General features: G+C 43.5%; 1 protein-coding gene across 4 annotated transcripts in view; it reads right to left on the bottom strand.

Annotated features, from left to right (window-relative positions):
- acsbg2 (acyl-CoA synthetase bubblegum family member 2) overlaps positions 1–12,053 on the bottom strand; it is a 61,542-nt gene that overhangs the window by 34,606 nt on the left and 14,883 nt on the right. For 3 of the 4 annotated variants that reach the window (XM_043721097.2, XM_043721099.2, XM_043721096.2), the window contains one exon: positions 5,140–5,252. In XM_043721097.2, coding sequence (XP_043577032.2) covers positions 5,140–5,252 — 113 coding nt within the window. Of the gene's footprint in view, positions 1–1,956; positions 2,061–5,139; positions 5,253–12,053 lie in introns of those variants that run through there. The other variant, XM_087976075.1, reaches the window with a different exon arrangement.

The raw sequence follows: 12,053 nt of genomic DNA, 5'->3' as shown, positions 1-12,053 counted from the left end.
CGAATTCATGTTGCTTGTCGTCTGCGTGTGGGGCTACTAGGGATAGCTGGTCGTGTCGTTTCGTGGCTAGTTGATGTTCGTGGATGCGGATCGTTGGTTTCTTCCTGTTTGTCCTATATAGTGTTTTGTGCAGTCCTTGCATGGGATTTTGTACACTACATTAGTTTTGCTCATGCTGGGTATCGGGTCCTTCGTTCTGGTGAGTTGTTGTCCGAGTGTGGCTGTTGGTTTGTGTGCTGTTATAAGTCCTAGTGGTCGCAGTAGTCTGACTGTCAGTTCAGAGATGTTCTTGATGTATGGTAGTGTGGCTAGTCCTTTGGGTTGCGGCATGTCCTATTCCGTTGTCTTTCCCTTAGGCATCTGTTGATGAAATTGCGAGGATATCAGTTTTTGGCGAATACCTTGTATAGGTGTTCCTCTTCCTCTTTTTGCAGTTCTGGTGTGCTGCAGTGTGTTGTGGGCCTTTTGAATAGTGTCTTGATGCAACTTCGTTTGTGTGTATTGGGGTAGTTGCTTTCATAGTTCAGGACTTGGTCTGTGTGTGTAGCTTTCCTGTGTACCTTAGTGGTGAATTCTCCGTTTGGTGTTCTCTGTACCCTCATGTCTAGGAATGGGAGTTGGTTGTCCTTTTCTTCCTCTCTCGTGAATCGGATTCCTGTGAGTGTGGAGTTGATGATCCGGTGTGTTTTCTCTATTTCCATGTTTTTAATGATTACAAAGGTGTCATCAACGTATCTGACCCAGAGTTTGGGTTGAATTTGTGTTAAGACTGTTTGTTCTAACCTTTGCATTACCGCTTCTGCTATGAGTCCCGGGATCGGTGAGCCCATGGGTGTGCCGTTGATTTGTTCGTATATCTGGTTGTTGAATGTGAAGTGTGTTGTGAGGCACAAGTCCAGTAGTTTAAGTATGCCGTCTTTGTTGATGGGTTCAACGTCCTGTTGTCTGTTATGTCTGTTCAGCAGGTTGGCTATTGTTTCTCTGGCTAGGGCTTTGTCAATAGAGGTGAACAGTGCCGTTACGTCGAATGAGACCATGGTTTCTTCCTTGTCTGTGTATATTTCTAATGATGTCCAAGAATTCCTGTGTTGACTGTATAGAGTGTCTGGATCCGCTGATCAGGTGTTTCAGTTTCTGCTGTAGTTCTTTAGCCAGTTTGTGTGATGGTGTCCCTGGTAGTGATACTATGGGTCTGAGTGGGATGTCTGGTTTGTGCACTTTAGGTAGTCCATAGCATCTGGGGGTGCTGTTGCTTTCAGGTTTCATTCTTTGTAGGTCAGACCTGGTTATCTGTCCGTTTTTTTGTAGGTTCCTCAGTGTGTTGTTTATCCTATTGGTGAGCTGTAGGGTGGGGTCAAACTCCCCCTTTTGGTAGGTGTTGGTATCTGCAAGTAGTTGTTGTGCTTTTTGGATGTACTCTGCTTTGTCCAGGATGACCGTCATTCTGTCTTTGTCTGCTGGTAGTATGATTATGTTCTTATCGTTTCTTAGTGATTTTAGTGCTTCCCTCTCCTTGGTGTTGAGGTTACGTGTTTGTCTTTTCCTTGTTATCAGGGGTATGATACTTTTTCTCACTGTTTGTTGTGTCTCTTCTGTCAGTCCATTGTTCCTGAGTGTGCATTCTAGTGCTGCTAGGAAGTCTGCTGTCTTGGCGTCCCTGTGGTTGTAGTTGAGTCCCTTGGCCAGTATTGTTCTTTCCGTGTCTGTGAGCTGTCTGTGGGAGAGGTTTTTAACCCAGGGTGTGTGTTGTGGTGTCCTCTTTGTTGTGTGTTAGTTTGGCCATTTTTTCTTTTAGTGCCTTTTTTTGCGGTGTGTAGTCCTGTTCTATCCTATGGTGACGGCCTGTTCTATGGTCCGGGTCCATTCCTGATTAGTGGTTTTTGAAATTAACGACTTTTGGCGCGCAATTTCTTGTCTGTATCTGTGAAGTCGGTTGTGAGCGTCTGTAATCATTACCTGGATCATCCTGAATCCGTTCTGTCTGGCTGTGTCTCTGGCTTGTGGGTTGTTGACTGGCAGTCTGTATCTGACACTTGGTGGAAGGATTCGATTCTTTCGGCATTCATGCAGGAACCAGAGTTGCTCGTATGTGGCGCTTAGACGGTTAGCGCAGGATTCCCATTTCCTGGCTTGTCTTAGCGTCTCTCGCTAACCAAACAGCTAATATTGACTCAAGCTGAAAACTTTCCCCAATATGGGCATCTGACAAAGAAAACGCATGTTGTGTTTTCATCATCACTTGTCGATGGCCTTGCCTTGTGCCTGAACAAAGTGCAGTAAAGCAGCTTGCAGTTACACTTTTGGCTGCTACCCAGCAAGGTGAGGAGTGAAAATGCACCAACTGTACAAACTGCTCTATGAAATCCCACACATTCAGGATGGGAGCCTGAGATAATAATTATCCACATCCATTCCCTTAATTCTCCAGACTTAGCAACTTGAAAGATCCCCAGAACAGTCTTCACTGCACGCAATGTAAACAGTCCCAGTGTTTTTTGTTGATATGCAGTGACAGTACAAAGGATTTACATTTCTGGTCTCAAAAGACCCACTTTCTTCAACTTAAAAGCAAATTTTCCATGCTTGTGAAAACAGGAGCTGGTGCGCAATGAAATGGAAAATGTAGTTTCAATGCATTGGTCTTCAGTTCTAATGTTCAATTAGAGTTCACCTTTGGGGCAAAACAGAAGAATTGGGTTCTAAAATGTGGTTCTTCCTTTCTGACCCCGAATTACTTATTGCTGAAACTAGGAGTTCAAATGCCCAGCACTTTCCCATATAAACAGTGCTTGCCTCATTGAACACAATCATTTGTCACTGTGGAAACAAATAACTTTTAACCTTTAAGGCAATAGAACGACAGAAGTTGCATTTCTAAAGCACTTCCATGTTTTCACATCCAAACCATTTCATTTCCACTCAATTACTTTTGAAGTGAAATGTAGTGGTCCCACATTACTTAGGGAGTATCACCTACTAAGTTACACCCATCAAAAGATTCAGGAAATAATAATTAAGCAACATGCCAGCTATCAATAACCTGCCCCAAGAATGTAATGAGCAAGCCTGGCTTTGCACAAATGACAATCACACGAATGAGTTAATTAAAAATAAAACAAAATATGTTTACATTTGCCTGGAAACCCATTGACATAAACCCAGATGGAAGACATCTTCAAGTCAGCCTGATCCATGTAAATGATTACAATCAAGTTCTCACTCAACATCCTCTAGTATTGTGAAAGGAAGTGTGGTTGCCAGGAATTGAACTAATCTTCAACCAACGGACTGAATTCTCTTGTTTCATTTAACAGTTGGCTTCAATTGACTGCTTTTACTTGTCCTTGAAAAGACCTCAGACTAACAATAAGTTAAAGTCACTGAGGTGCCCTTTGCTCAACAGGACAATGTTTGGACTCACATAAAGGGAATTTAAAACAACTTCGATAATTGCAGCAGCTACAGGAATAAAAGCAACAAAAATCAGGGTCAGGTTTCAACTATTAGTTACAGTAGCTATGGATGAGTAACACTGCATTAATATTGCCATTGAGATCTTTACGTCAATAGATTGAAATTGGAACATGAGAAACACTTCCAAATGGAAGTTGAAAATAGTCAAGTGTGAACTGGTTCTGACATATATCATGATCTCCAGTGGAAAAGCCACACTACTGTTTTGTTGATATTACATGGCGTGCAGAAGAAACGGGCGGCACGGTGGCACAGTGGTTAGCACTGCTGCCTCACAGTGCCAGAGACCCGGGTTCAATTCCCGCCTCAGGCGACAGACTGTGTGGAGTTTGCACATTCTCCCCGTGTCTGCGTGGGTTTCCTCCGGGTACTCCGGTTTCCTCCCACAGTCCAAAGATGTGCAGGTCAGGTGAATTGGCCATGCTAAATTGCCCCTAGTGTTCAGTAAGGGGTAAATGTAGGGGTATGGGTGGTTGGCACTTCGGCGGGGCGGTGTGGACTTGTTGAGCCGAAGGGCCTGTTTCCACACTGTAAAGTAATCTAATCTAATCTAATCTAATCTAAAATCCTTTCTGTTCTTCAACTAAAACACAATGGTCACACTTCAAATTTACTGTGTTAGTTATAAATCACTGAGATGTGCAATGGTCATGGAAAACACGATATATATTTTTATTTTATTTCCCCAAAAGATTCAGCAAGGTCTTTGACATTGAGACGGGAGCCCAATGTAACCTCTCATCCAGAAGATGGCCAATAATTCATGTCTGCCTCAGTGCAGGCACATTCTGCTGCAGCTTATACAGTAGCGCCTCGACATATGAATGACCCCGTTCACGAACAAATCGGTTTACGAACAGGATTGTACGTAAAATTTTGCTTCAATGTACGTACGAAATTCAAGGTACGAACAAAGGTACGAACGCAAAAAGCCTGTGTGCAACCACGTGGCTTCATTGTTCTGCTTTGCTACACGCTTGTTGAACACAAAAGCTCTTGGGCCCCACGTCATCTAATCAGTTAGTCTTTGGCGCGTGCACTGTGAACAGCGTTCGTTGCTATGTCCAAACATTCTTATGCTATCCGAACGATGGAAAACATTGATTCAGGTCGCGAACTTTTCAGTTCGTGAACCGGGTCCCGGAACGGATTAAGTTCGTAAGTCGAGGCGCTACTGTACCCGACAGGGAGGCAGGATGTTACCACCAGAGACAGAAATCACAGGATCCACTGTCCCAGGCCCCAGCCTGAAAATAGCTATCCCTCCTCCTGATCCACCCCAGGTCCTAGCTGTTGGGCCCTGAATGTACCCTATCCCTGGTGACCAATTAATCAGACAGAACATTTTCCAGTTAATTCTCTGGATGAAAAAAGGAGAAACACACAAGCTCAGTAGTCTGTCAAGGAAGATCATATGGTGAGATGATTCAATGCACGGAAATAATTAACTGCCCCAAGGACACATTCTACTCTGGGATCTGTTGTTTCGGAAAAAACCAAAAGCAAGAATAAGGAATAGGTTACTCATCAAATCCAAGTCTTGTGGTTTAATATTGTGATCTAGTAAACCCAGGAATGCAAGTGACATTACATTAAATATACATTAACAAGATACAAAGGTACTACAGCAGTCACCGAATCTTCCTAATGTCGGAGCACACTTACCTTTATCAGAAACTTCCTCCTTTTCTGGCATTTTATCAAGGTCCAATTTATCGACATCTACATCTTGTGTAGAACCACAATCCACTGTGACTGCACCATGAGCGGTCTCTGTGCTGTAAGTGACGACAGAAGTCATGAGTGCACATTATATTGAAATTTAATAGATTCACATCCTTCCAAATTGTTGCAAATGGTATCTACAGTTTCAATTTATATTTCTGAAGGTATTCTGTTGAACTGGTCGATCAATTTTCTAGGTCAGTGCCATCTAAATTTATCTAGAACCACAGAAACAGGAAAAAAATTGAGCCTTTCCCATCATGCCTAACCTATATCTTAATGCAGTAGCTTTAACATCCCTGCTAAACAAAATAAAACCTCAGTTTAAAATTTCCATTTGACCCTCAGCTGCAACAGGTATCTGTGTGCGTAGCACAGTGGGAAGGAAACAGTTCCACATTTCCACTATGCTTTGTATAATTTTCTGATATCACCCCCAACTCCACAAAATGGCTATGCTCTAATTTTAAAAAGGTGCAGCCCCCTCATCCTCAAGTTTCCCTCTACGTGTCCAATCCAAATCATTTTAAACACTTCTGAGTGAACACAAGCCTCAACTATCCTCATCATTTACCCCTTTCAGTCCTACGATCATTCTGGTAAATCAGCGCTATACCCCCTGCATGGCCAGTATATCCTACCTGAGATATACAGTGTCCAGAACTGAACACAGTATTCCAAACACTGAATTTAAATTTCTTTTATATAAATATTTTTATTGAAAAAGAGATTGAATTTTTAACAAAATTATAAAACTACAAAATAGTATAACAATCTGTTATAATATAACAATAAACGAACTACTACTCTACTCCACAAAGAGTTTAAAAGAAAAAATTTTTTAAAAAAAAATCTACCCATACTACAATTCAATAAATAATTAGACATAAACTAAATTAAATCAGACTGAACCAAGGCAAATTAAATTAAGTTACAACACCCAGCGCAACCCCACCAAAGCTCCCCATTAACGGGAGCTTCAGTTGGCATTTGGGATTCTACCTCCCAGGGGCCCCTGGCCTGCCAGACACATCTCTCGTGATTACACAAAGGCTCTGACCAATATAGTTGACAAGCCTGCGTCCATATAGTTCAAAAAGGGCTGCCACGACCTACAGAAGAGTTCAGTTTTCTGGTGCCCCATATTTGTAAGGAAGTACAGGGGGATGTGCTCCATAGTTAACCTACACCTAAAGTCCTGGGGGATTTTCCAATATCCAGCTCATCAGAATATTCCTCCTCGCACAATATGAAAGGATATTAAACAGGTTCTTCCCATGCGCATCTAAAGAGGGGAGATTCGGCAGGCCCAAGAGGGGGGGCACCGGAAGTACCTTGACCTCTGTTCCCAAGACCCCTTCCAAAAATACTCCCTATAGCACCCCAATATCTATGAAGCTTGCGACATAACCACAAGCAATGAATAAGAGTACCAATATCTGTTTTACATTTGGGACCCATTGGAGATGCTCCTTCCTTAGGTTTCGCAAGCTGTTCCAGTGCGAAATAAGCCCTGTGGAGAACCTTCAATTGCACAGCCTACATCTTATTACAAATTGAAATCTTCCTCACGTTCTCCCAAGTATCCTTCCATGCCTCTAACGAGATCTCCACTCCCAATTCCTAAGTCCAGATCCCACACAGCCGTTCAATGTCCTATGTGACACTACCTCCTAGTAAATGGTAGAGGGTACTGATCGAGAGAGTACCTGTGGGCCCAAGTGCTCTCCTCTCCACATCAGACTTATAGGGATTAACCAATAATGTAGTCTTTTTCTGCATAAAGTCCCAAATCTGAAAATAACTAAGGAGATCCCTCCTAGACAGTTCACGTTCCTGGCTCAGCTTATCGAAAGACATCATGACCTCCCCCTCAAATAAATCTCCCAAACAGGAAACTCCTCTCAATTCCCAGAGTCTAAATCCAGAATCCATCAATCCCAGCTGGAATCCTGGCATTCCTACTATGGGAGTAAAAAGGGAAGTTTTTTTATAAATTGCCCTAACTTTGTCACATCATTCTCCATGCTTTAACCGTGTTAAGGACAATTGGACTTCTGCAGTACTCCAGGTCAGTCCTCATCTTGTCCATAAACAATAAGTTAATGAGGAGGCATTTTGCCTGGGAGGACTCAACATCCAGCCAAATTGACCTCAGGTCCTGGCAAGGCCAGTCACATTGGATAATAAGGAACTTAATGGATATTTCTTAAAATCTGGAAAGTCCACACCCCCCATCCCCTGCAAGAGCTGCAATTTAGCAAGCTTAATAAGAGGCCACCTGTGGCGCCAGATGAAAGAGCTGAGCCATCTGTTAAGCCTCCATAGTGCTTGCCTAGGCAGTATCAAAGGGAACATTTGCATGGGATATAATAAACTAGGAAGAACATTATTTTAACCAGAACCATTCTACCCAACCAAGAAATCGGAACAGCCTCCCAATGCTGAAGGTCCGGTTTTATCTTCTTTGGCAGCTGCACAAAATCAGCTTTGTATAATTGATCAAAGACCAGAGCAATAACAATGTCTAAATACAGGAAACCTCCCTGTGGCCACCTGAAAGGGAGTCGGATTCCACCCCCAAGATCAGGTACTCCGACAAAACCCCCAACAGGCATGGCCTCCGACTTCATTACGTTGATTTTATACCCAGAGAAAGAACCGAACAAATTTATCACTTGTATTATGTGGGGCACAGATATTGACAGGTTAATTGGAAAAAGAAGAACATCATCTGCAAAAAGGGTGATTTTATGCCCCCCTGATTCCACCTCCAGAGCAATTGCATTGGGGGTCCCTTAGGATTGGGGTCACTACATAATACTGCCACCCACCTAGCGAAGAAGCCCCAAGACCAAACCGTTCCAGGACATAAGGAGTACGGCCACTCCACCCGATCAAACGCTTTCCTCTGCATCCAGGGAGACTACCAAGCCTGGAATTGACCCTTGCTGGCATACCTGGACCATATGCAGTACTCTTCTAACCTTGTTAGAGGACTTGCGACCCTTAATAAAACCTGTCTGGTCTCCTTTACAATGGAGGGCAATACCTTCTCCAACCTCAACAGTAGCATTTTTGACAAAATTTTAAAATCCACATTTAATAGCGATAAGGGCCTGCACAGAGCACAATCCTCTGGGGTTTTCCCTATGTTGAGAATAAGGTAGACATTAGCTTCTCTCAGAGAGAAAGGGAGGCAGTCCTCACTGTATGAATAATTCTACATGTCCAACATTAGCCTGGCCAATAGGTTTATAAACTCCTTATAAAATTTGCTCTGAAATCCATCTGGGCCAGGCGCTTTATTGCTCTGGATCTACCTCACCACCTCCTGAATCTCTTGGATTGTCAGAGGAGATACTTGCTCTGAAGTTACACCTGGGAGGTCCATGGTCTTAAGAAAGGACTCCATCTTCGCCAACCTGTCCTCACAGCCCTCTGACCAGAACAACTCAACAGAATTTCCTAAATGCCGCGTTAATCTTTTTGGAATCGCAAGTGAGAGAACCAGCACACTCCCTGATGGATGTGATAGATTGGGGGGCACTCTCCTTCCTGGCCAGTTATGCCAGGTGTCTACCCGGCTTATCACCGTACTCGAATAACTTCTGTTTCGCAATGGAGATCTCCCTCTTTGCTGTCTGGGTGAGTGCAGAGTTCAGAGCAGCCCTGAGGGCTGTAACCCACTGCAACTTGGTCACAGACAGCCTATTAAAGTATGCCATCTCGGCTGCCTTCAACCGGGCCACAAGCTTACGCTGCTGCTTTCCTCTCTGCCACTTCCGGGTCGCCGAGTAAGAAATAATCAAACACCTTGCATCGGCTTTGGCAGTCTCTCAGAGAACTGATGGGTTACTGGCTCTACCCAAATTAATGTACCAAAAGATTTTAAATTCCTGCGAAAAATACTCAGTAACCTTACCATCCTTCAGGAGGAAAAGACCCATGCACCAATGCCGCAAGCCTATCCCATTGCCTCTGGCTTTAACCTCCAGATACACTGCCGCATAAACAGAAATGGCTACATTCCCAATTCTATAGGACATCACCGAATCCAAAAAGGCCAGTGGAGCAAAATATATGTGAACCCTAGTGTGGCACTTATGTGGGTTGGAGAACAAGGTAAAGTCCCTACCCTCAGGGTGAAGATATCTCCACACGTCCATCAGTTCTCTGGATTGCGAGGATATGCCCGCGAGACCCCTGGACATCCTGTCTAACTCGGGGTCCATAAGCTGACTAAAGTCTCCCCCCCTATAATAGTATGGCGCGCTCCAAGGAAAGTGCATCCGTTAAAAATTTGAGGGGGTGTGCCAGGGCACAATTTACATTCAAAATCCTGTACTCCTCTCCATGTATTAAAGCTTTGAGGATCACAAACCATTTATATTTGGCATTAATTTGGTCTAACAGCTGAAACGGGAGATTCTTCTGGATGAGTACAGCTACTCCTCTGCTTTTAGAATTAAAAGGAGGAAAAAAACACCTAGCCACCCTCCCCGCTGAACTTAAAATGCTCCTTATTGCATAAATATGTTTCTTGTAACAGGGCTACATCGACCCCAAGGCTTGAAAGTATCTTATTTCTCTTAACCGGTGGATGACTCCCCTTAATATTCCAGGTGCATCATTTAAATGAACAACTAGCCACAGCTGTCTGAGACACCCCATAACCCCGAGGGGAAAAGCCCCACTCAACACGCCGAGTGAAAACAGTAAAAGATTTGTATAAACTAGAAAATACAACTACAAAAATTACCAAAGCAAAACATTTAAAAACTACTTCTACAATGAACCAATACATAAAACAAATAAGAGGAGACTTTCCCCCTTACCCATACTGGGCATTCACACTACCCACTAACCCCTCCATGGCTCCTTCTAGCTGATGTCACGCCGCAAACTCAGGTAAAACAAAGTAAGAAAAAAAACCATGTGTTTTATAAGAAGAAAATCAGAAGTGTGCATTCAACCTGTCTCACCCATACTTTGACCCAGATCAGTACTGATTTAAAAAACCCAAACCCCACCCCCATCCCTGACCAAGAAAGAGAAAAGAAAAGGGAATAATAGAAAAAAAGACAATGGAGAGGAGAAAAAGAAGGGAATTGAAAAAAGGACCCCCACATATTAAAATAGCAAAACCAGAAAAACAAGGTAAACCACACAGAAAACAAAACACTATTGTCCATATTACTAGAACCAGCCAGTCTATTTAAAAGAGTCCAGAAAGTCCTTTGGCTTTTCTGATCAGTCAAAATTATACACGGACCCTCCATGGCTGAAAGGTAGCACTGCCAGATATCTTACAGAGTACTGAATATTTAAGTCTCTCAGCCTCTTCTTTACCTCAAAGGCCTTCCTCTTGCCGAGCACAGCCACAGAAAAGTCCTGGAAAAGCATAATTTTTGATCCCTTGTATATCAGGGCCTGTGGATCCTTCTCCAGTGTTCTGGAAGCTTGCAACACCATTTGTTTATCTCTATAATTCTGAAGTTGCACTAGGACTGGGTGGGGGCACTGGTCCGATCTCGGCCTGCACAGAGTGACCCAGTGGACCCGCTCGACTCACACCAGGCCCACTTCGACCTCTAACCCCAAGAACTGCAAGAGTCATTGCTCCATAAAGCTGACTAGCTGGCCTCCTTCCGCCCGATCAGGCCAGATGTTCTTCCGATGCTTTGAGGTCGGCGACTTGCTCCGCTAAGGCCTGTGCCAGCCTCTCCAGGGCCTGAGCCCAACCGCCAAGGATTCTGCTGTGGTCTCGGAAGCAACAGTCCATTGCTCCACCTCCTTCATGTGCTGCCTGAGATGCTGGATCTCCTGGTCATGCTTTTACAGCATGGCCGAGATCAGTTCCAGCCTGGTCCGGGGGTCTCCTCCATCGTTGAATCAATCTTCTCTCGGATTGTCACGAACTCCAAGACCAGACTCTGCTGAGCAGGTAAGTCCATAGGAACGTTCGCGGAGGCCAACGCTGTGGCTATGGGCATGTCCGTTCCTGCAGGGGAGTGCCCCGCTTGTTGCGATCCTTGCGGGCCATTTCCCTTAGTCATCTTCCCTGAACAACAAAACTAATACACAGCGATTCTGGGGACCAAAGACTGCCAATATTTGCCATAATAGCTAAAAAAGGGAGGGTACATTCACCACCTTGGTGCAGAGCTAAGCAGGTTAGACCTACTGGATCACCGCCATCTAGGATCTCAAATTTCATTTTTAATCATGTGTCACGCATGATTGCCCTGATGTCCTGCCAAGGATTCTCATTAAAAATCAATGACTTACTTATATAAGATATTCAACAGTTACTTTAGCTCCTGAGAGTGAGAAATGCAATTTTAATTCATGGCAGGTTGCAACCAATTGGTATGCAATAAATAAAAAGGGACTGTGGAGAACAGTGAGTACTTGGCCTTGAGGTTACTGGCTTGCTGAAGGAGCCAATCAATCCAGTTGCAACTGCACGATTTGTTCAATTATCCACATAACTAAATGATCATTTTAATATTTATTCAAATCAGAGTTCTGGTAATGGTTTCAGAGGTATTTGATTAGGTTGAATCATTCAAGTTGGAGAGACATCCACTCTGCATTTTCAAAGAAAAAAAACCTTCATGCGCAGATGTTGATTATACAATTCTTGGTTTAGGTGGAAATCCAGATATTAATTTTCATTTTGAGGAGCAAGCAGTGAGTCTAATATCTATTGAAAAAGAATATTGTACTATTGAATAGTACAATCACTTATTCAGTTGTCCAAAGTTAACTGGCCTTCAAATCTTAAATAAGGTCTGGTGCTGTGCTATTCTACTAATTCTCAAAGAATCCTTTCCAATCGACACAAGATC

The sequence above is a fragment of the Chiloscyllium plagiosum genome, unplaced genomic scaffold (assembly GCF_037043375.1).
Source record: "Chiloscyllium plagiosum isolate Xiang-an unplaced genomic scaffold, Cpla_swu_hap1 HiC_scaffold_28, whole genome shotgun sequence".
Taxonomy (NCBI): domain Eukaryota; kingdom Metazoa; phylum Chordata; class Chondrichthyes; order Orectolobiformes; family Hemiscylliidae; genus Chiloscyllium; species Chiloscyllium plagiosum.
The sequence above is the reverse complement of the archived record's forward strand: the minus strand, read 5'-3'. Positions and strand labels throughout refer to the sequence as shown.